At 35.5% G+C, this 25,824-nt stretch overlaps 1 protein-coding gene across 3 annotated transcripts in view; it reads right to left on the bottom strand.

Moving 5' to 3' along the window:
- Positions 1-11,711, bottom strand: part of LOC110113848 (6,7-dimethyl-8-ribityllumazine synthase, chloroplastic) — a 40,753-nt gene extending 29,042 nt beyond the window's left edge. Inside the window, exons 1-3 of one of the 3 annotated variants that reach the window (XM_028699669.1) lie at positions 11,470-11,708; positions 11,279-11,394; positions 10,148-10,243 (exon numbers count right to left, since the gene is read on the bottom strand). In XM_028699669.1, the coding sequence (XP_028555502.1) occupies positions 10,148-10,243; positions 11,279-11,394; positions 11,470-11,605 (348 nt within the window). In that variant the 5' untranslated portion in view covers positions 11,606-11,708. Of the gene's footprint in view, positions 1-10,147; positions 10,244-11,278; positions 11,395-11,469 lie in introns of all 3 variants that reach the window. The other 2 variants (XM_020846554.2, XM_020846555.2) reach the window with 2 other exon arrangements.
- Between the last annotated feature and the right edge of the window lie 14,113 nt (positions 11,712-25,824).

Here is a 25,824-nt window from a genome sequence, read left to right as displayed (position 1 = left end):
TAATTAATTAACATTAATTTTAATTAAAATTAATTATAATTAATTTGATTAATTATAATAATTTTAATTGAAATTAAATATAATTAATCATAATAATTAATTAAAAAAATTAATAAATTAATTAGAATTAATTAAATAATTATTAAAAAAAAATTTAATTTGGCAGATTTACGGGATTCGGCCAAGGAAGCGTGTGATAGGGAGAAAGTTACCTACACCGCCGGTGAGCTCCTTCACAGAGAGCGAGCTCCCTTGTTGGTTCCGAACAAAATGTTGTAACTTCCGATCCTGCGGGTAGGGAAAGTTGTCGAAGCAACGAAGTCGAACAGCAATGGGGGGGCGCCGAAGGAGCGAGCAAAGGGAGAAAGTAGTCTTCACGGCCGGCGAGCTCCGGTTCAAGCGTCCGATCAAAATGTCGTAACTTCCGATCCTACGGGCAGGGAGAGTCGTCGAAGGAGCTTCGTCGAACAGCAAGGAAGAGCCGGAGAAGCATGCGATCGGGAGAGAGTTACCCGCACAGCGTGCGAAGCTCCCAGTTGCTTCCGATCAAAATGTCGGAATTTCCGATCCAATAGGGAGCAGACGAGTCCATGGAGCGAAGCCGAGCGACCATGAGGAGCTGGAGCGAGCTCCGTTGCTGGTTCCGATCAAACTGTCGTAACTTTCGATCTCACAAGAAGAAGAGAGCGAGAGCGGGAGAGGAGAGATCAGAGCGGGATTCGGGAGCAGAGGCCGAAGGCCTCCTTTTCATTGGCATTAACGACGCGAAGAGGAGATCGTGGGGCGAAATGAGTGAGGTGACGTCGACGTGCGAAGTGCGAGATTTACGCGAACGACGTGTAGATTTCGACGCCGAACAAGTACAAATTTTTTTTATACAGGTCAACAATATAAAAAGACTTAGTTAGAAAGTATTAGAAATGACCTTTTTTATTAGATTTAAATGAGAATTTGACTCTTAATAGGACACAATGGAGAAAAAATATTTATGTAGCCGACTCTACATAGTGTGATAAATGTTTGATATTGTTGTTGTTGTTGTTGCTGCTGCAGCACTATTTCTCAACACATTTAACAATGAAGATTTCACCTCTATCATGAAAACAATATATTTTCCCTATAAAAAGGTGGTAACAATATGATCATAAGAGAAAGTAGAGAGCACATCAAAATTAAGGTTTTATGTTCATCATTTTTTACATCAATGCTATATCCAGATCAATAATAAACTAAATATAGGTATCCAAATGTCATGAATTGAAGCGCCTTCCTTCATATGAAAGGAAAATAGTAGTGCTTAGAATAGAGATGATTTTTGAACAATTTCATCAGTACGGGGAGCTTAACTTTTCTCACATATCCTTCTTGGTTATTTGATCTCTGCATTTAGAAGAATCTTGTCTTCTAAACTGAAGGTGATTGAACTAAGGATAAATTGATATAACTCTTCTTCGTCCATGGCAATTATGTTTTCCTTCCCCTTAAAAACTTTAAGCAATCATTTTGATAGAGATGTTCTCTTTATCTTCCAAATATTGAAATCAACACTACCAATAAACATTTCAAACTCATTTTTGGTAGTACATGTTGAACAACTTGATCTTGAGGACAACAACATCTCTTGTGTGAAAATTACTTAGATACCATATTGTCGTGACAGAAGGTTCAAATTATCTCACTTGATGACACAAAATAGGTAGGATCAACCGAGCAGTAATTATATGATAACACTAAATAAATATATAAAGAACCAAGAAATATAATGAATGCCAATTTTATGTAGTTAAGATAGATCAAGATCCATGAGGCAAAGGAGCACACAAAATCCATTATAAATAGATGAAGTAATGCAAATTAAGGAATTATACAAACAGAATTCAAACCCCCTTCAATAATCTACAATGGAAAAATCTCACCAAAGTTGGGAAAACTTTCTATAAAGAAAACAAAGAAATGCCACTCTTGACAAATAGCCAATTAAACAATGACAATGGATCGCCTTCTTTATCGTTCTTTCAATTTCCTAGAGTAATCAATCCTTCTTTTCATTTGATCTCCAAAGACCACAACCTACTGATTTCAATCCTTAGGATTTTCATCTGAGAAGAGACAAATCACAGCAAACTAGTTTTCAATAATGTCAACCAGCATAGCAAATTTTTTAGTACTGTAACAGTTGACCAACATGCCTAGGAATCAATTAACAGCTCACGTGAAGTTGTGGATAATTAAGATTTCTTAAGAGGAAAAGTACAAAACCAACCCTAAGAATTTTATACAATCCAGACAGAGCGAAAGGAAATAAAAATAGAGTTGAAAATCTCAACTCAATGGATTTTAATTCATTATGAACTCGTAATTTGCTTGTTTATCACTTCATTTCCTTCACTTTCTTCAATCTAAACAAAGCCTAATTAGAAGGTTTAATAAAAGTAAAGAGTTACTGAACATAAAACTACAGTAAGGCACTTAATCACAGTGGTTGAAGCAACAAGCAATGCAAAAGAAAAAAATAATGAAATTAATAACAACTCAGAGTGAAGCTGCAAAAGAAATCTTTCAGAAGCTTGCAAAAATGATCCGATGCAGGTCATTTACAAGAAGGTTAAATAGATGTGATTTTGGAATAAATTATGGTTTGAATTTCCTTAATAGAACTTACTTCATTAATAATATTGGGCTCAGTTATGGACATGATTTGGAAGAACACATGAAAACATGTACATGCATATACATTTCCAAGTAAGCATATACTACAAAGATTTAATAATCATAAAAGAAAAGGTAAACAACTAAGTTGTTGACATTTAGGCTTTTTTTTGGCATAGCTCTATGTTGCATGCATTTGCTTAAATAGCATAAGAAATTTTAGGATGTTTCAAACCAAATGTGAGAAAGAATATAATAGGAAATAGATGTAATTTCAACCAAATCAGTGAACCGCAAGAAGAATTTGGGAAGACGAACACGCTACAAAACTTTTTATTGCAAGAAATAGAAAGTGATTGGAGAGGAAGATCCGGATCTCCCAATTCCTAGCTATCGGCTAGAGCCGTCACAACCTAAGGAAACCTAAATTCAACTAAAACTAGCATGAAGAAGAAATCCTAGCATAAACAAACTACTTAAATCATACAAAACATAGTTAATGTCAAAGCAACCCTCCCTCTCTTTCATTTCCCTCCTAATCAGACCCTCCTCCAAATTTGTCGTGGGCCCACCCCAACGGGGTGGAAATACTGTGGCGGGCGGGACTTCCAAGCAAAATCACTATAGGCGGGCGAGAATTCCGCCTGCTATATACGAATGCCGTTCCAGGACCGATCCAAGGAGGTATGGTTTAACAATACCTCCCAAAAACCCGCTTTATCCTCTAGGTGGAAGACAAAACTAATGCTTCACCCTCTCGTACGGCTCCCATGTGGCGTCATAGTTGAGTGAGTTCTTCCATTTAATAAGCACTTCCTTAATACCTCTCTCCCTGTCATACCCCTTTAACTCTAGTGATTCCAATACCACCTCCAAATCCTCTGTCAGTGTCACGGGTAACTCTGAACAAGATGCATGATCCCCGACAGCTCTCCTCAATTGTGACACATGGAACATCGGATGTATAGTAACGGTCGGGGGAAACTTCAATCGATAAGCTATTGCTTCAATCCTCTCCAGTATCTCATAAAAATCAAAATACCTCGGGGCCAACTTCTCGTTCATCTTATTAGCTACTGTCCTTTGCCTATAAGGATGAAGCTTCAAGTAAACCCTATCCCATATTTCAAATTGGATGTCCTTTCTGCGTCCATCTGCCTACTTCATGATTTGTTGAGCCCTCAACAAATGCATTTTTAGCTTAGTCAACACCCTGTCCCTCTCCTCCAAGTATTGCTCTACCGAAGAGATGGGTGTGCTACTCTGCCCAAAGTGCATCAAGTGAGGTGGATCCCTTCCGTACAATATTTTGAAAGGAGTAATCTGTGAAGCCGAATGATATGAAATGTTATATCAGTACTCTGCCCATGTAAGCCACTTTTCCCACATCTAAGGTGTCTCTGAAACAAAATATCTCAAATATGTCTCAAGGTTCCTATTTACTATATCCATTTGCCCGTCTGTCTCAGGATGGTAAACGTTGCTCCTCTTCAATACTAACCCCTGTAGCCTAAATAACTCCCTCCAAAAATGACTAAGGAACAACATATCTCGGTCGGATACTATAGACTATGGTAACTCAAGCAATCTGACTACCTCTTTGATGAATATCGTTGATACTGTCACTGTCATGTGCGGATGTCATAAGGGAATGAAATGAACATACTTGTTCAATCTATCCACCACCAAAATCACTGTAAACTCCTCAAATCTGAGAAACCCATCTATTAAATCCATAGTGGCCACCTCCCATACTCTATCTGGAAGAGTTAGAGATTGTAGTAATCCTCTTGGGGCCATGGCCATGTATTTGCTCCTATAGCACACATCACATCTAGCCACCATCTCCTCCACATCCTTATGAATCCCCTGTCAATACAACTCCGCCGCCAACCTCCTGTACGTCTTCTGCACTCTCGAATGACCCCCAACACCCTCTCATAGAACTCATGCAGAAGGTGAGCAAGCTCCCCTGGTTTATCTTGACGATGAAATGTCGACCCAGCAAGTAAGGTCGTCACTTATGAATAACTAATACAATGGCCATTAAGTCCTCATAGACTGATTTTAATCTAGCTCTGGCTATCAACACCTAGCTAAAGTGGGCCTGTGATTCTGCATGAGCACTGCCCATAATCCATACCCTAATGCATCAATCTCCACCACAAAAATCTGGCTGAAATCTAGTAGGGTCAAAGCCGGTATCATGATCATGGCCTTCTTAAGCCTCTAAAAGGCCTAGGATGTTGTCTTGCCTCACATAAAACTATCATTCTTTAGCTGCTCTGTCAATGGCCATGCTATAGAGCTATATCCCCTCACAAATCTCCTGTAATACTCGGCTAACCCTAGGAAACACCTCGGTTCTTTCAGAGTCTTACGTAGCAGCCATTTCAGCATAACGTCAATCTTGGTTTGATCAGCAGCCACTCACTCATGAGATACCACATGCCTCAAGTACTCCACAATGGACTGTGCAAAGCAATACTTCTTCAAATTGGCCTATAGTTGATGTAATACTTGTTAACGGCGAATGGCGCACCACGGTGCAAAGGTCCCTTTGGAGCCATGGCGCATGGCACGGCGCGCACCATTTTGAACATGGCGCAAACTATACAAGAATTATAAAATAAAAAGCATGAATATGAAATATCATTAAACTGAAAGACAAGTTATCATAATAATGAAAGACAACCATGGTCATATATAGATTCAAATAAACAACACCCAAATATCTTATAATTCAAAATATTACAATCATTTTTTTAAAGATCAATTATTTTATAATAATTTAATCAACTCTTCTTGGGAATCATCATCAACAACAAATGCCAAAAAAAGCTTCGTTATCTTCATTAGCATTTTTTTAATAAGCCTATAAAATAATAAAGTTTTATGGTTCCTTTGCCCTATACATTTCTTTTAATGAGTCCAGTTTGGCCCTACAAGGATTAACTTGAGCTAAGAACAACCAAAGCTTGAACCTAAGACTAAAGCAACATCACCAAAAGCAACTGATACGGACAATAATGCATCGTTCTTTCACAATAACATATCAATAACACCAAGGTCTTGGCAGGCATTGCATCAATCATCCAGAAAAAAAGAAATGCTCCCAAATTTAGTACAACTGTTATGTTTTGGCATTTAATTAGTCCAATGCAATACCTTATGGAGAATGAATTTGAAAACAACTTCCTGTGACAAAAATATTTCCCAAATTTTATGAAGTGTTAAGGGAAATTATCATTTATCTTTCCTAAACTAAACTAATTATATGTAGCCCCTTAAAACCAAACAAGATATTAAATACTTTTATTTTTTCAGCCAATTTGATGATAAAATGAGTTTCTAATTAAAATTATATTTAAAGTTTTACCATATAAAATATACATTATATGCTAAATGTTCAAAAAACTTCTTTATGTGTTACTATGCCAAAAAAAAAAATTGTCATTTTACATTTTATTTGATAAATATAAAATCTCTTTTATTATATTTCTTAAAGGTAAAAGAGGTGTAATAATAATATAAGACTAACGAAAGATCAAAACGATCAAACGTATTATAATAATAGTGAAATCATTAAAAAAAGTGCAGAAATTTAGTACTTCAATAAAGCATTGCGTTTTGCACAAAATAAAATTATATAATATTAAAAATTCAAATAAAAACAAAAAAGAAAAACTTCACTAAACATGCCCTCTTTCTTTCAAACAATAGCGCGTGCTATTTTGCACCGTTCGCCATGCGCCATGGTGCGCATATGGCACAAATAGCGTGCGCCATTTTGAACATCTGCGCCGCGCCATGCACATGGCACCGTATGTGCGCCGCGTCGCGCCTTGCGCCATGGCGCGTGCTATTTTGCGTCATTGACATATATGGTTGATGCTCCTGTAACACCTTCAACACCACTTTCAAGTGCTCCAAATGCTCCTCGTCCAACTTGAAGTACACCAGGATGTCGTAAAAAAATTAATATTAATATCCTGAGGTATGGTAGGAACACTTTGTTCACGAGGGACTAGAATGTTGCAGGGGCATTGGTGAGGTCAAATGGCATCACCAAGAACTTGTAATGTCTCTCATGTGTCAAGAAAGTAGTCTTCAGGACATCCTCCTCTCCCATCCTGATCAGATGGCATCCAGACTTTAGATCCATCTTCGTAAATACCACTGCTCTATATAACTCATCCAGTAACTCATCTATCACCAGAATAGAAAACTTATCTGGCACAATTTTCTTATTTAGAGCCTGATAATCCACACATAATCTTCAGCTCTCGTCTTTCTTCTTAACCAGTAAAACTAGCTAGAAAAAGGGCTCACGCTCGACCTGATGATTCCTACCTCCAATATCTCCTACATCAACTTCTCAATCTCATCATTTTTAAATTTGAGTGTAATAATAAGGCCTGACACTAATCGGTGACACTCCATCCCTCAAGATGATAATATGCTCCTGCTCCCTCGATGGTGGCAATCCTTAAGGTGATTGAAATGCCTCACTAAACTATTGTATAAGCGGCTCTACTGAAAGGGAGATGTCTCCCCCCTCCTCAAATCTGATCCACTCTAAATTATGCAACTCCACCTGAAACCCTCCTCCCACCTCCTATATGGTTCTCACCATGGTTTTGAGAGTCACTGTGGCTTTGAATATGCATCCCTTGATCATCACTATTCTTCCCTCCACCAGTAGTTCCTTTGTTAGCGCTACCCAATTGACTTTGGTATCCCCCAAGGTCTATAGTAATTTCATTCCCAGGATGACATCAGTGATCTCTAATTACAATGGAAGGAAGTCCTCCATCACCTGGACCCCCTATGTGGTCAATACCACCCCCTACACACCCCTCTACCTGTCTCCACCTTCCCTATGTCCATCATCACCCATAGCACCTTGTGTCCATACCTCTCATCACATCTGAAACACAGCCCCTTCGATCTCTTCTCCTATGACTCCTCAATAAGCCTCTTGAATTTTCCCTTGGTTGTCCCTCCTACAATCTTCTCCTTCGAGGTCTCCCAAGAATACCCGGTGTCGACCCTTTGGGTGCTAAAAGGTAATAGTCATCCAGTACAAACTTTCTGAACTGCTGCCTCTAGCCCCCCTCTCTAGGTGCTTCTGGCCTCCACTAACTGAGCTAACTCCATAGCCTCTCCCAGATCATGAGGCCTCTAACAATTGCTCGGATCTCTGGTTTGAGTCATTTCATAAAGTTTCCCTCTAGTACAGTCACTAAACCGGTCCAGTCGGCTAGGAAGGTACTAAAATCTTTCACGGTACCCCACCACCAATCCTTCCTACGTCAATGCAAAGAACCAATCTGTCCTACGTCAATGCAAAGAACCAATCCCTCCTACGTCAATGCAAAGAACTAATCATAGAAGTACCATCCCCGGCTAGTTCGAAAACATTCCAACAAGCAATTCTTGAACTCTTTCTAGCTCCACATGAGTTGCATCATGTCTCTTCACTAGTACCATACCAATGCTTTCCTCTCCAAGCATAACTCAGCTATCGTTAGTCTCTCCTCAATCAACCCATTGACGGCAAAATACATTTCCAACCTGTAAATCCTCTCCCTCAAAAATAGGCATTTTTAGCTTCCTTACCCTTGAATCTCCTCTTTTCCCGTTGATTCCTCTATAACTTCCCATTACTAAAGTGGGTGCCCCCCCCCCAAGTGTTTCGATCCTCTCTTCCACGCTCGTACCCAAACCCATCATCAAAATCCCCTCCATCTTTCAAAATCAGCACCTCCCCGATTATATTCAACCCCTCGTCTTTCAAAATCAAAGCTCATTCGTTCATATCCAACCCCTCACGCCCACCCCATACCTTCTACCTATCTCCTCCCTAGGAATGGACTCTAGAGGAGGTATTCTCTCTTCTCCCTCCAAGATATCCACATCGTGATCATCCCTCTGGTTGCCGAAATTTTAATTTCTTCCTATAGGCGCTCTTTCCTCTATGCTATCGGTTGGACTTGAAGATCCAACACCTTCATCATCTCCTCTAGAGTTGAAAAATTTGTCCTCCATTGATGAAATTCAACTCTCAAACCATACTTGTCAACGGTGAATAGCGCAGCACGTCACAAAGTTCCCCGTGGAGCCATGGCGCATTGCGCACGGCACGCCACGTGCCATTTTGAACACAGCGCAAAACAAAAAAAAATAATTATAAGCATCATTATATGAATCTAATTTTAGAGTATCAATCAAGTTGGGTAATGCTTGGTTGAATATGTTTGTGGTCCAAAGTCCAAACCATAAAATGAGCTTCAAGTTCATCTAAAATTTTTACTAAAATAAAGTTGAAATAAACTCCATTGCGCAAACATTTCGCAAATGGCGCTCGTCAACTTGAACATATGCGTCACGCCATGAACTGACCTCATAGGTGCGCCACATCGCACCATGCGCCATGGCACGGACCATTTTGCGCCATTGACAAGTATGCTTCAAATGCCGCTTTGATTTGGTACGCTTCTCGTTCAAGATGCTCTTCTAGGGCATCAGCTTTCTTGGCCGCCATAGATCCCGAATCGTGCTCTGATAACAATTTAATGGGAAATAGATGTAATTTCTACCAAATCAGCAAACCACAAGATACAATGTATCTTCAACTGAAGAGGATGATCCGGCTCTCCCAAATCCCTAGCCATTGATAGAAGCACTCACAACAAAAAGAAACCTAAATTCATCAAAAATCAGCATGAAAAAGAAACCCTAGCATAAACAAACTACTTAAATCATACAAAATAAAGTAAATGTCAAAATAGCCCTCCCCCTCTTCTTTTTCCCTCCTACCAAGCCCCTCCTCGTTCAAATTTATCGTGGGCCCACTCAAAGAGGGGCAGAGTTACTGCGGCGGGAGAGACTTTTGGGTGGAATCACTGTAGGTGGGCGGACTTCTACCTTCTATATATGACTGCCGATCCAGGAAGGATCGGTTGGACCGATCCAGGGAGGTCCGATCTAACAGAATCAAGTCATAAGAAATCTTAAAAATAGTTTTCTTAGAATGGAACTTTAGCAAGCTTCCTAGAAAAGAATTTTAATGAATTTTAAGTTTTTTATCTAATTTATTACATAATTATTTTATTTAATTATTCACAAATTTATTAATATTATGATATAAATTATAATTGTATAGAATTCATAATAATATCTAATTTTGGCATTCAAACCACTGATATAATTGACAACAACTTTTTACCAAATAGTCAAAACTCTTACAATACTTTAGGTAGCAACCTTAACATAATTTTACCAAACATTCAGATGCTTTATCCAAAAGAACAACATAACAATCATTATATAGCATGGCAAAACACAACAGACTATAGTCAAGCTAAATAAAGCCTTACAGGCATTTGCAATTCTTTTTCTTTTTATTCTCAAAATTATGATACAAAAACATAGAAATATGGTCCCCTGGAAAAATAAAAAAAGAAACTTAAAAATAATTCAGAAGAAATGTTACTGTAACATCTTCTTCTTTGACTGAATATTGCTTGAAAGTCTGTAAAGCTCCCTCCAATAAAGAATTTGTGATGATCTCATTAAACCGTGCCACAACCTTCGAGGAAAACCAAATTGATGAGGAAATCAAAATTAGTCATCATCAAATGTGATAGTTTCAACATTCTCCTAAAGACCTATTTGTTTTGACTTTACAGGTAAGGTTAGACTTGCAAGACATAGAGGGAGGGAGATTAGATAACGCAAATGCAAAGTAGTAAGGGTACACAACTCCCCTTGACCTGTTGGTTGAGAGCTTTGGCTATCAACTAAGAGATCTTGGGTTCGAGTCTTGTGTATTTAATTGGCCTAAATGTCCAAAAAAAAAGTAAAAGGGTGTAGTAAAGAGGTAGAAAAGGCAAATTGTTAATCCGTTAACTTGTAGAAACCATAAAACTTCTTAGAAAAGATTCTTCCAAAATTATAGGAGTAAGTAGTTGTCAAGGCGTTGGCTGACAATAAGAAAGGATGTTGATGGAAAGCATTAAAGGACAGTAGTTGAGCAAAGAAAAAAAGGGTTTCGATGGAAATCATTAAAGAACTGTTTGATTTGCTGCAAAACTAACGCAATGTAAATTAGTTCGCGTCACAAAAAAAAAACCTAAAAAGCAAATATACAAAGAAAACATTCAACATCAACTTTAATTTAAATCAAACACAAATAAATTACTTTCCACGTAAACAATTCTTCAAGCTTTCACAAATCAAACAACAGCAAAAGCAAATATAATAAATGATTTCCAAATATTATATAACTCATTTGAAAGCATTTGGGTGGACTCGTCTGCCTCTCTGACCTTTAAAGATGTTAAGTTCTTTAAAGATTCTATATTGCAAAATCTTGAACAACAAAATGGCAAGCCCGCAAAAATATTTCAAAAAACGTTGATTTCAAAAGCCATAGAAGCATTCTATCAAATAGGCTATCTACTGGAGGCAGTAAAACAGAAAAAGCGACATTTTGCAGAACCAAACAAAACACAAAGACCTCTACGGATCAACAAACTGCACAACAACTAGAATAAAAAAAGTGCGCAGTAGCCAGCAGTAGCCAGCATTTTTTATTCGAATGAACTAGAATAAGGCTATTCACCACAGCAAAGCGAAGTCCTTTAGTGTTCGTCACCGATCCCACAAGATGCCGATTGCCGGCAAAGACCACAACTGGAGACCGAACATTTCTTGTCCGGACCAAGTCAGCTGGAGGAGCTGAGGGTACCAACGTCGAATAATCAATGGACCCACATGAATAGAAAAATGGGAGCAGAGAAGCCGGATACTCACCGCGAAGGAAATGAAACGGGAAAGTTAGGGTTTTGGTAGCGGTTTCAGGAAGAAATTGGGATGATTTGGTGGTCCTTAGCGCTACTGAAGTTGAGGGGAGTAGATGGCCAATTCCTGTTGCACCCAACGATGACATTCTCCCCCTCTCTCCCTCTCGCTGGTTCGCTAGCTCTCTTTCTCCCACTGAGATCAGCAAAATAGCCGCGCCTTTTTTAACCTATGAAAGTACTAATATTTATGCGCTTTGTTTGGTAGCTCCAGCATTTTATTTAAGTAGTATTTCACCGGAATATTGTTCGGCAACATTTATAATAAACGTTGTGTGACTGTTTCGTTAAATGGTTTGACATGCATTTTTAATTAAAGTATTTAAGTTGATTAAAAGATTTAAGACGGTCCCCTGAGAGAGTTTTAGTTTGTAAAAAGTTAGTTTCTTCTTTCCATCTTGACATACTTTGTATTTTGGAAGTAAAGATTTCTCTTGCTTCGGCTAATGACCTTTGGTTCATTAACTCTCATAAGGTCTTCTCGAATGAGCAAACCTGTGACAATTTTTCTTGTTCGATCCCGGGCAGAATTTGGTTGAAATGGAACCCCTTGGCTATTTTGTTCTCTCCCTTATTTATTTCTTCGTAGCTCATTCATGGGACTATTCGGTCGAGCTCCTTGCCTCCGACGCTTATTTCTGTTATTTATGCGGTCAACTCTCCTTTGGAAAGAGCTTCTCTCTGGCAGTAGCCCATTAATTTAGCTACATCTATCATTGCCCCCTGGGTCATTGTAGGGGATTTTAACTGTTGTAGATTTGTGGAAGATAAATCTGGAGGTAGACCCCTTCATCAGAGCCGCATGGAAGAAATGAATAGTTGGATTTTTAGCTCTGGTTTGAGTGAGCTTCCGTCTTCTGGATTATTCTACACTTGGTTTAATCAACAAACGGATAATCCTATTCATATTAAACTAGATAGGGCCCTTATTAACTCGGCTTGCTTGAATGTTTTCCTACATACTTTGATAAAGTGGAGGCCCTTGCTTGCTCTGATCACTCACATTTGCTGATTTTGCCAGACAACACTTCTAAGCCCAATACCAGATTTCAGTTTAAGAACTACTTGGTTTATTTGAGAGGCTTTTGGGATGGCTTGATTTCTGTTTTTGCCTCTCAAAACTTGGGAAGCCCTATTTTTTCTTTATATTCTAAACTATAGGGATTAAAATGTCTTATTTTGCAAAATAACTAGTCTAACTCTTCTTTCATATCCAACAGCATTAATGAGCTTCAGGATTTGCAAACCCATTGTATCTCTCAGATTCAAGTGAGGCCTTTGGTAACCTTAATATGGTTTTAAAAAACATCAATTCATCTCTCACCACTCTCCAAAAAGCTTGGAGTTCATGGGTAATTCAACGTGCTAAAGCCAATTGGCTTTCTAGAGGTGAGGACGATTTGGGGTTTTTATATGCTAAAATTAGATCCAAATTTAACACAAGTCAGATTAATGAGCTTCACTCTGATGACGGTATTTTTACTACTCATGCGGATATTGCTAAAGTGGCCATCCACTACTTCCAAAACCTCTATAATTCCCATGAGCCTATTAACTCAAGGTTGTCTCCTATTCATGTTGGATCCGTCATTGCTCCGGTGACTGATAATGACATTAAGGCTATTGTATTTGCTGGTTCTCTTAATGCAGCATCGGGCCCGGATTGGTTTACTTTTGAATTCTACAAAGCATCTTGCGATATCATTGATATGGATGTTTGTAGAGCTATTAAATATTTTTTTTCTTCTAGTTTTCTCCCTAAATGTGCCAAAGCTACTGCTATTGCTCTTATTCCGAAGAGCTCCCATGCTTCATCCATTTTGAATTACCGACCTATATCTCTTTGTAATGTATTCTACAAGATTATTGCTAAAATCATTGTGAACCGTATGAAAGAGGTCATGCATTTCATCATTCATAATAGTCAAGGGGGTTTCATTAAGCAGAGAATCTCCAGTGATAACATTGGTCTTGCTTCTGATGTTCTTAGTGAATTTAATTGCAACTCTAAGGAGAATTTCTTTTGTGCTAAACTGGATATCCGTAAAGCTTTTGATACCGTCTCTAGGGAGTTCCTCTTATCTCGCCTTCTTTTAAAAGGGTTCCCCCTTTGTTTGTTAACTGGATTAAGGGTTGCATTGAAGATGTCCACTTATCGGTTTGTATCAATGGGGCTCTAGAAGGTTTTATTCCTTCCTCTTCTAGGCTCAAACAAGGTTACCCTTTATCTCCGTTGCTTTTTTTAGTGGTGATGGATGCATTCTCCTGTGATATTGATACTAGCAATTTTGTTGGTATCTCTTGTGGTGAATTCTTTAAGAATCACCTTCTTTATGCAGATGACATTCTGATTTTTGGGAAGGCCTCTCTCATTAATGTTGATTATCTTAAAGATTCTCTTTCCTCTTTTTGCTGAGCATTTTGGCCTCAATGTTAATAATGTTAAATGTTCTACTACTTTCTCTAAGAACACTCATGATGCTAATGATATCACCAACCTGCTTGGTTTTCTTCAAAATGACAATTCTTTTACCTACCTTGGAATCCCTATATCCACCAGAAAACTCAAAATTTCTTACTTCCAACCACTTCTGAGTAGGCTTTATACTCTACTTGCTGGTTGGAAAGTTAAATTTTTGTCTTTTGCAGGTATAATTCAGTTCATCAAGTTCACCATTGCTAACATAGAAGACCACTGGATCCGTGGAGCTATTTTACCTAAAGCAATATGCAAGACTATTGATAAATTAAGCTCTATATTTCTCTTTCATGGTTCTTAGAATGGTAGAAAAATGCATTTAATTGTTTGGATAAATACTTATCTCCCTAAATGCTTTGGGGGGCTTGGTTTGTCGGCCATTGACGCTCTCCGTTTTAGCTTTGATTGTTCTTTTATATGGAGATTTTACTACTCTAATTCCATGGCTACGAGTTGGTTTAAATCTAAATTTATCTCCCCTTTGAAAGCTGCTTATCCTAAGGCCTCAAAATTTTGGAATTCCATTTGTCTCATTGCTGGTAGGATTAAAGGGCTTCTTAAGTTTCATGTTGTTAGTGACAATTGTAATTTATCAATGTTTTGGGATCCTTGGTGTGATGGCTTAGTTGTCTCGATCTTATTTAGCCTCCTGTTTCTTCAGGGTTCGTGGTCAAGGATTTTATCTCAGTGGGTGTTTGGTATTTGCCTGCTCATTTTGACCTTTTAACCGTGGATCGTATCTCTTCTATACAAATTTATCACCAACCTCAAAGCCCCATTTCCTGGATTGGCAATGAGATACCATGTTTTAAAACTTTCTATATGCAGTTTTATGCTTATAAAATTAAGGTTCCCTGGTTCAAATTTGTTTGGCACCGGCATTTTGCTCTGCGTTTTTCTTCTTTTGTTTGGTTGGCCTTGTTAGGTGGACTTAAAATAGCAGATGTTCTAGCTAAAAGAAATATTGTGTTCCCTGCTTTGTGCCCATTATGCAGGAATGGGGATGAATGCATTTCTCACTGTTTCTTTCAATGGAAATATTCTTTTAAGGTTATTTTTGCTCTTCTTCCCTCCCTCCAAAACTTTTTGCTCAGGCCTACTCTTCTGCAGGTCTTTAAATTTTTTGATGATAAGCTGCAACTTCATACTTATGAGAAAATTTTTGAGTTTTTTGTTGTCTGCTGTACCGTTTACCATCTGTGGAGGGCCTGTAATGAAAAATTTTTACTGCCTAGAACAATTCTCGTTTGTACGAATTTTGTTTGTGAACCAACCGAGGAGATCGTCTCGGGATGCATGCATCATGAATATCGTTCAGATGATCGGGGAAAAATCTCATCCCATTAAATATCTATTTTTCATTTTGAAGAGAGAGAAATCGGCTAAGGAGAGAGAGAAAATGAAGGAAAGAGGAAGAAAAGACAATTTTGGGCAACTTCGGTCCGTTTTCGTCTGTTGCCGTAGTTGGGAAAGTTGTTCTACTCGAGGTAAGGCACATTATTCCTTTCTCAATTTTAAAAAATGTGAGTTTTGACGGATTTTCTGTGTCAAATTTGTTTTCCGTTAGCAAAAAATGGGTATATCTTTGCACCGGTAAAACTTTTACCTCGTAACTTTTGGTATGTTTTTGAGATAATGATTTTACACGTTTTGAGTATTTTCTGAAAAATTTTCACTGGGTATTTTAAATTCTACGAGGTTTTTTATCGAATAGAAAATTATCCGTATGTTGAAAAATATTGCTTTATTACAAAAAAAAGTCTTAAAATGATGTTTTACATGATCTCTGATAATTTTGTAAATTTTTGAAACTGTAAATTTCTGATCCGTTGAATTTATGTTGTCTACCGTTATACTCTCTAACGATATTCTGATACGAATCTAATTTTTCTGAATCTGATATGATTTGATGTTTGATGTGATTTGAATGATATCATAAGGGAGTTATAGGGGGCCATAATCCTTTGATATTATATCTGTGTCAGGGAAGGGAGGCATAAGGGGCCAGAATCCTTTGAGATTATGTGTGTGTCTGGGAATATGAAAATGAATTCTGATGTGATAATTATGTATATCTGATATGTTCTGGTGCTGTAAGCACGAGGGGAGGCATAAGGGGCCAGAGTTCTTTGAGATTCTGTTTGTGTCAGGGAAGGGAGGCATAAGGGGCCAGAATCTTTTGAGATTCTGTTTGGGTCAGGGAAATCTATTCTGAACTTTGATTTGAATTCTGATTTGAATAATTCTGTGCCATGAATTTGGTTCAGCTCTTCTATCTTTGTTATCTTATCTGTTATATACGAATATATGTATTCTGTTTGATTTTTGTTCTGTATGAATCTATGAACTCTGTCTGATATTCTAATTTCTATACGAGTATCTGAATTATGTACAGTTGTTTGAATAAACTATTTTTAAAGCTTTTTGTGAAAATTTTGAATGTGAGAATTTGGGAATTTAGATCAGCTAATGTGATCTTGTTGAGTTGTTAGCGCACTGTGGTCTTTTCATGGTTTTCAGGTTCTGGGAAAAGGAAGAAAGTTTTGGACTAGCCGTTCATGATCTGATTTAAAGCAATATGTTTATTTTTTTACTTTTGATTTTTGTACAGTCATGGCTATTTTTCTATTCTGTTAGGAGTGGAGTTTTGCATGAGTTCTTCTTCGTCGTTGTTCAACTTCACTCTTTCGACGACATTCCCTTCTTGTTGGAGTGGAAGTTACGCCATTTTTTTATCGGAAGGAACAACGGGAGCTCTCTTGTTGTGAAGTTAACTTTCTCCCTTTCATCTGCTTCTTCGGCCAAATCCCGTAAATCAACCAAACCAAATGATTTCGTAAATCCGGGATTTACCACGAAGAGAGGGAATTTTTCGTCAACTGTAGCTTTGATTTTCCATGAGATTTGGTTTTAGTTTTTTGGTTGTTTGGCTGGATTTAGCTCAAATACATTTAAAATCCGGCATAAATCCTACATCCAAACAGCCCCTGATGGTATGTTTCGTAGCAAGTAGATTCAAGTTTTGTCGAATTTAGTAAATCCGAAAGATTCAAATTTAATAAATTTCAAGGGTATTAAATTTTAAAAATTATTTGATATGATAAATATTAAATCCTGAATAATAATTTTGTAACATATTTCAAGATTTATGACAGTTAGGGATTTAAATGTGAAGAAACAGTATTGAATTATATCAATAAGATAATTATAAATTCAAGAAAAAGTATATATAACATAATAAATCTAAGTTGAGTTGATACAATAGAATTAGAAAATTAATAAAGACTACATGATAAACTAATATTGATCAAGACTTTGATGAACTACTAATTAATACACTTCAATATCCAAGGGGAGTTGATATATCTTGCATAAGAGAAATTTTATCACAATGATCAATTTTTTTACTAGCTATATGAAGTCATAAAATTATTATAAAATGTAATTTAGATTGAAATATTTTCAGCGCAAACCAAAATTCTTACCCAAGCATTCCATAAATCAATGATGATGTTGTGTCTTATAGCTTCACCCTGAATTATTTATGTGATATGTTGAATCGCAGAGGAAGATGATTGCTAAAGGAAGGAGCTTAACAATCATAGAGGAAGATGAATTGGAGAGGCTGAGGCACCGGACGAAAGCGATGCTTACCCATCGTTGCGACAAATAAGGGCATTCGCAGCTACTCCACCATACGGGCACCATGGGAGAGAGTTCTCGCAAGCATAAATATAGTTAAATCCTTCGGGTCGAGGGATTTACTAAATCTCGAATTTACATTGTAAATCTTTAAATCTGGGATTTACCAAGGATCCAGATTTATGGAGCACTTGAAAACTGTTTAGCATGATTTACTGTAAATCCTAGCGTAAATCCAATGCCAAACAACTCCTAAAAATGTGAAAATATGGCTTTATCCATCACATATTATATATCTCTTAATATACATAATTAGATCAATATAATACTTTTTTTATTTAAAAAATATGATAAAATTTTCATTTTAATTAAAAACATCATTGTGATAGAAATATGAATGATAATCTCTATAATCTTTTGAATATTCAAATAATGCAGTTCTCTTTTTTTATTTTCTTAGAAACTCTATGATAATCTCAAAGCATTTCATAGTAATCATTTTCAACAGATTTTCATTTATATCTCTTTCATGGATCTTCAATTTGAGAATCATGTTGATGAATCTTTTTGTTTAAGTTAAAATGTGTTTCTTATACTAAATAATATTAAGGAGATACAAGGAGAATGCTTTACTTGAAAATGAATTAGGTTCAGACCTCATATTCAATGTTAGATAATTGTTTAAGAAAAAAAATCTTTTAATTTATGAAATAGTGCTGAATTAATTAAGAGTGGGCCATGTGCAAATTAATAGTTCAATCCAAAATTAATTATTTTATAGATATTATAAGATCAAGTTAGAACTCAACATATTGCATAAAGTATGCTCATATGAATAAGTGTTTTCTATTTTGTTCTTATTATATGATCATATTTACCTTGATCTCAATTGTGATTTGATTGTTTATCTATGACTCCATCCAATAAAAGCCTAGAGGAGGGACAATTATCATTTCAATCTCAATTTCAATGTACTTGATAGGTTTGACCTTTGTTGGCCCTATGGTCTACTCAGTCCAAGTTTAACCTTCCCATCATTTAGTGATATTTGTATTTAATCTTCCCATCACTTGTTCGATGACATGCTAGAGCATTATAATTGGATAGTGGATTTCTTGAGCTTGATTTGTAGGCACAAGTTTAACTTTTGTTCAAATTAGCTCTAATATTCCTTAAATATTTGGACACATATTGTGATTTTAAACTAAATGATCTTGACATTTAGCCAAATTTATTATATAGTATTTTAATCTCCAAACTATATGTGATTTGATCATATTTGACTATGTTGAAACCAAATATGATATTCCTTACTCAAACCAGTGAGACAATGAAGCTACTAATGGATTTGTTAAAAAATCATATTCATTACATGAAAATTTCACTAATTCATCATTTGAGTGGAACTCTCATTGCGGTATTTCTTATTACAATTTATAACTTGATGTGACTTCTATGTCTTGGTTTATGCTGCTTAACCCATAAGAATGAAACATTTGGGTCTATTATTTTTAAAAATAATTTAATATGTTATATATTAAAAAAAAAAAACTCAATAAAGATTTTAACTCTATAAACTTCTCCAATGTAGTGAGTTGAGTTCTCAAATAAAATGAGTGAAAAAAATATTTTTTTAATAATATATTTTTCCACCTACAAGCAATTAAATGTACCAAAAAATTTTATTTTATGATCTTGAAAATATATTCCTAGTTTTCAGGTGCATATAGATATATATTAGTTAGGTATGAGCACACAATTTTTTGAAAAAATTATGCTATGGTGTAATTTGTACTAAAGATGTCAATAAATGGAGGTCAAACACATAATACAATGCCAAACAATTTTAAATTACAAGAAAATCATTTTATTTTATCAAATATTTGTTTAGGAAAGCCTTGGATAGCATGTAATATATGCTAAAAAGTAAATTTGTAATAGAGGTAAAATGCATAAATTCCATGTTTTTAAGAAAATACATTTGAAATTCATGTACCTTGACTTGTCATGAATGTGCACAAATGCATTTAAAAATGCTTTTTTTCATGCATGCATTTATGGATAAAATTTTTTATATGCAGACATAGATGAAAAATTTTCAACATGATTGCATGAAATGTTATGACATTGCAAGAATCATAGAATCATCAAATTTCTAATCATAATTTTTTGTAAATCAACCATAAATTAGGAAGGTAAATTCTCACAAGTAAATCTACCATCGATATAATAATATTTGAAGTAAAGAAAAAGCCCAAAACCATAGATTTCTATCAAATAATTGTAAACCTACTTTAATCTAAATTTTATTTGCAAAGGCTAAATCATGATTCAAGAAATTTGAGATTTAGATGCAAGGATTGCAAAATTTCTATTCACTTTGAAAAGATTGCTGACATAAAAATAAGAAAAGAAAAAATGAGGCAAATTTTTGGGAGGATGATGAACAACAACTATTTTGTTTTACATGATTTCATAAGAACCATATGAAATATGGTTTGTAGATTGCGGTTGTAATTCTCACATGATAGTTAACAAAGAACTCTTTGTTGGAATCTAGGATCCCGAGGTTATGATTTTTATGATAACAAATATTATTAGATTTCTACTTTGTTTCTCCTGATATTATTATTGGATATTTATTTTGTGTACACTAATATATCAGGTTCATCTTATATTTTGATTTATTTATTTTTTATATTTCTTTAGTCAATAATCTTGTAAAAGGTGTATGCAAGCTTAGCAATCTTACACACACTCACTAGAGAGAAAAATTAAGTGTTTTAATTTTTGTAAAGATCATCTAGTATAATTTGGATCATACTATACAATATCATTAAATCTTGCCTAATCTAATCATGTAACTAGGCAATCAAATCAAGATTAATTGATATTTCATATCGTATTGTATGATGCCTTTCTTTATACAGTACAACCAGATTTGCTTCTAGGATGATATTTAATCGTCACCGAACATACTGAATGAAAATACTATTAGATTGAACTAATCATACTAACAACGTTGATATGTACTGACGATCAATTCAAGAATTTGAACTAATCGTACATATCGTTGTTCATCGTACCCCACTAACATGATAAATTAAACTAATCATATTGTATGATCACCTATCATATTGTATGGTTAGAAATGATAGAATAAAAAAATTTAGGATTTTTTTAAGCCTCATATTTAAGCTCTCTCATTAGACTTTAAAGAAGTCTTTGGTTGTTGAGAGATTTTTTGTGAGAGTGCTTTGAGAGGCTGACTCCTTGAGAGTTCTTGAAGCTTGGAGGAGGAGAAGTTTTGTGTGAGGGAGTAGTTTGAGGGGAATTCACGCAGTTGCTCCATGTAAGCTTCTACCTTAATTCCTCCATACATCTTCATTGATCTTTTAGGTTGCTCTGGGATGAAAGACTTCAAGGGCGAAGATCATCAAGTTCTGTACCTCACTAGGAGGGTGAAAAGGATTCTAGGTTCTCAACCTCATCAGGAATATAAAAGATTATAGGTCCTCTGCCTCACCTAGAGGGTGAAAGGATTTTAGATTCTCTGTGTCACCAGGAGGATGAAAAAGATTCCAAGTTCTCTGCCTCACTAGAAGAGTTGAAAAGATTTTTATGCTCCGCCACACCAGGTTGGTAGAAGAAATTTTGTAAGGGCTTATCCATGTTGCTATGAGAGCTAAAAGAGAGTTACTAAAATGTTTAGTGCATACCTAGAGAGGGAGACTCCGAGGAGTGAACGTAAGTCAAGGTTTGACCGAATAACCATAAATTTGGTGTGCTCGTTTTGTTTTCTTTTTGTATTCTATTTTTTAGCATTTTAATTTTCCCTACATATTATATTCTTGTAAGCATTTGTTAAGATTGTTAAGCTTTATTTTATTTTGAGAATTGTTAAAAATAAAATAAAATATATCTTTACATTTTTTTTTCTACAAAAATTCAAAAGATCATAAATATTTGTTTTATAAATTTGTTCTACTAAAGTTTGTGTAATTGGTTTTGAGATTTCAAAAGAAAAATTTGAGAGAAAATTTTTAAAACACCAATTCACCTCCCCCCGCCCCCTCTCTCGGTTTGCCTTGGGCAGTTCGAGTGGTTTGATAACCCATCTTCAAACTTTTACTTTTTTTTAAGCTTGAACAAAAGTCTATATTTTCTTAAATCAAGCTTGGTAATGGAAAGACATACGAGGTCAAAGTCATAGTAGTCATTATAATTTATGCAAAAGTTGGTATGAAAAGACTAATTCATGGTATCCTCTTTGTGTCAAGATAAACTCAAAACTTGCTACATGTTGGTTAATGGCTACAACATTGCTATCTATACATTTTTAATGTTGTTGAATACAAAATCTACATCAAAGATATGAATAATCCTATCATAAAACTGAAAATGGCTTAATTTATTTTTTCTGCTTATCAAGTCATTATTTCTATAATATAAAGTATTAATGAATCTTATCGATGCACTTGAGATATAATCAACTTTATTATAAAGGTCTTCACTTTTGAAAGGGAATAATATGATTCATGTACTTGTACACATTTAAAGAAAGATCAAATTTGTGAAGGCTATATCTAAGACAAGTTACATCACCTTTCTTTGCCAAAGATAACATTAGAGCAAAGACTCCACTTGAACATGCACTTCTTAATATTTGTGTTCAACTAAAGGCATCCTCAATCACTCAAAAAATGATTTTTTATTTTATATTTTTTGATGACTATAGTAGGATGATCTAGGTTTTCTTTTTCAAGAAAAATTCAAAAGCATTCTCCACCTTTCTTAAATTCAAAGCTTATGTTGACAAATATATTAGCAATCAAATAAGGACTTTAATGACTGATGAAAGTGGCAAGTTCCTCTCTACTCAATTCACTAATTCTTGTAAAGAACAATGAAAAGAAGATAGCTCACTATACAAAAAAAATGTTATAATAAAATGGGGTTGTGTACAAATGCAGAAATGGCATGCTACATGCTAAAGTGATAAAACCATCCAATTAAATTATGGGTTGAAGTTATAAATTATAAATGCTTCTACTTTTATTCTTAATTGAACTCCTAAACATATAGTTTAAGATACGACTCTTCATAAATCTTGTCATAGGCAAAATTCTTCTGTAAAAATTTCAAAAGTTTTTGTATGAATCTCTTATGCTTTTATTCCATTGCAACATAAGAAAAAAATTGTTATGAAAGGGCTTTTTATTGAATATAATAAGGAATCTTATGCTTGTAGGCTTATAATACAAAGCAAAATGAACTTGTTATTTCTCAAGAGTTTGTATTTAGGAGTTATTTAGTTGGTTGTAAAGTGAAAGCAATGTAAAGTTAATACTTTGCGCTAATTTGATTGGCTGTAAAATGAATACAAGGGAATTTTTTTTTTTATTTGGTTGGATGTATGCAGAGTAAAGTAAAATCAATTGAATCAAATGGTGTATACTCATAATTTCTTGGGACAACGTGGGAAGAAATAGATGTAGATGCTAAGCAATGGCTGCTGTCTGAATGAAAGTAGAGACAAGCGAATGGTGGGAATAGTTGGATGGTCAGCCCCTTGTGTGCGACTGAGGGAGATGGGGCTTTGGCCCTTCTCGTGCGGAACAAAGAAATGAGAGGGGACTAGGCTTTGGCTCTTGGTGTGCACAGCAAAGTGAACAAAATAGGAAGGAGTAGAAGAAGTGTAATTGAGCAAAATCGTGCGAATCTTCATGCATGCTGAATCGTGTGGATCTTCCTGCGTGCAAAGTTGATCAACAATGATGGAGTTGAAGAAGTAAACCCTCATGCCAAGATAAGAAGTTATAAAAAATGGAGAAATAGAGAAGATTAAAAGCAAACCCTGGTACATAACTCTACCTCACTCAAAGCTGGAGGAAGAAACAAAGAAATATTCTCGTGGGTTGCTCTCTCTTTCTCTCTCTCTCTCTCTCTCTCTCTCGCCTGATTAATTCATTTTTTGCTCGATTTGAGTGGGTTTACTTTACCCGCAAAATGAACTAAAGTGTGGAATTCCAAATACATTAGGAATTTATTTCACTTTACTCAAGTATCCAATCAAACATCAAAAAGTGAAAAGGCAAAGATTTCACTATGCTTGCATTCACATTTCTTACAATCAAACAACCCCTTAATGAGATGATAGCATGTCAATAAGAAGTAACATCTACTTCCTCAACTACAAATACCTGATTTCATATGGCCAAATTTCTTTCAAGAAGAAATTCAACTGTAACAATTCCTAAATATTCAAGTGATGGAATATCAATGCTAGTAATTATTGTCTTAGCATCTCTCCTAAGGAAGGTATGTTCCACAAGAGAAATCTTTGTTTTGTGATATAACATTTCTTATATGCAAGCTTCAAAATTTTGAGGAATCAAGTAAAGAGAATATTTGCTAAAATCAATGAATGAAGAATAGTCTTCAATTGAAAAGAATCAACCTTGGGAACTTGTTCAAATTCATAAAGAAAAAGATGCAAATAAACTAAGATGGTGCTATTGATAAATATTAGGTGTGTAAACAAGTTGAGATGAGCTCGAGTCATCACTAGTTTGAACTTGATCTTGATTGATAAATCAAGTTCGAGATTGAGCTTGAGATTTATTATATAATTATGAGTCGGCTTGACAGGGAGAAAATAATTGTGATTTAAATAATTATTTTAAAAAATAATAAAAAAAGAGGAATAAATAGATAAATAAAAAATAATCACTTGATATAAGAAAAGAAAGAAAGAAATTTTAAATATTTATAATAGTTTAACTTAAACTCTTGAATTCTAATATATTTTAAGAATTTTTATTGTAATATTTTTCAAACAAGCCATCACAAGCTAATGAGTTGAGTTATGGCTGGCTCTCAAGCTTATCTCATTGCTCATCTAGCTTGGCTAATGAGCCATTTATCAAGTCAAGCTTAATAAAACATATGAGTGTTGACCTCATTTTTGTATGAGGTCACTAGGGACCCACCCAAACTCCAGATCAATCCTGACCCTACATCAATCTAGACTCTAAATCCTAGGATCTATCTTTATCCTAGGATTCTTCCAGATCAATCTAAAACCTAGGATTCTCCTAGATCTAGACCTTAGGATCTATCCTAGATCCTAGGATCCTTCTAGAATCTAGACCTTAGGATCTATTCTAGGTCCTAGGATTCTACCAAACTCCATGCCTTAGGATATATCCTAGGTCCTAAGATTCTTCTAGACTCCAGACCTTAGGATCTACTCTAGACCCTAGGAATTTTCTATACTTCAGATCTTAGGATCTATTCTAGACCCTAAGACTCTCCTAGATCCAGCCTCTATGATCTTCTCAGGCCTAAGGAGCTACCTAGACCTTAGATCAATCCAGACCTTGAGATTACTTTAGATCTCAGATCAATTCAAACTTCAAATCAATCCTGACCTCAAGCCAATCCAAATATGAATTCAAGCCTCAATCAAAATCCAGACTTTAGTCCAGTTCAAATATTCAAATTTCAGTTCAAACCTTAATCCAGCCTTTGATCAAGCTTCAACCCTATCATATCATTTATGATCATCCAAATGATCATAAGTGATTTGGATAACTCAAACATAATCAATCAAATCTAAAATCCAGATCAAATCCAAAAATCCTGACCAAAATCCTAAGTCCAAAGGCCCTGTCCTAAAGGCCTTTTCTAGTGAATTTTTAAAGACTTCAAAACCCTATCAAATGACTTTTAATTCAGAGTCTGTCAGTTGCATACTGATAGGACATGTATCAAGAAGCAAACCTCCAAATTTGTGTTGCAAATCTATTTTCATGACTTATGTTTTGATGATTGACAAACACTATTGTTTCTCTTGGACTGTCTGTTACTTCTAACTTTTCAAGAATCAAAGATCGGACGAACAAATGAAGCCAGTTCAAATTTGCATAGGTTAGGGTTGAGTCAGTCTGTTCTTTGCGTTTTCTCTTCTTGAGTCTATTTGTAATGTTCAAAGAGACTGATGCTAAGTAACCCTACACACACACTGAGAGACTTAGAAATTCTGTTTTTACTCAAATCGGCCAGGACGATATTTACATCGTCCTGGATGATCTGGCTTAAAACAGAAATTCTAATCAGGGGTTCTTAATAAAGTCAGCCGTCATTAACAGATTGTCCTGGATGATACGTGTATCGGCCAGGACG

This window comes from Dendrobium catenatum, unplaced genomic scaffold, assembly GCF_001605985.2.
Source record: "Dendrobium catenatum unplaced genomic scaffold, ASM160598v2 fragScaff_scaffold_1360, whole genome shotgun sequence".
Lineage (NCBI taxonomy): Eukaryota > Viridiplantae > Streptophyta > Magnoliopsida > Asparagales > Orchidaceae > Dendrobium > Dendrobium catenatum.
The sequence above is the reverse complement of the archived record's forward strand: the minus strand, read 5'-3'. Positions and strand labels throughout refer to the sequence as shown.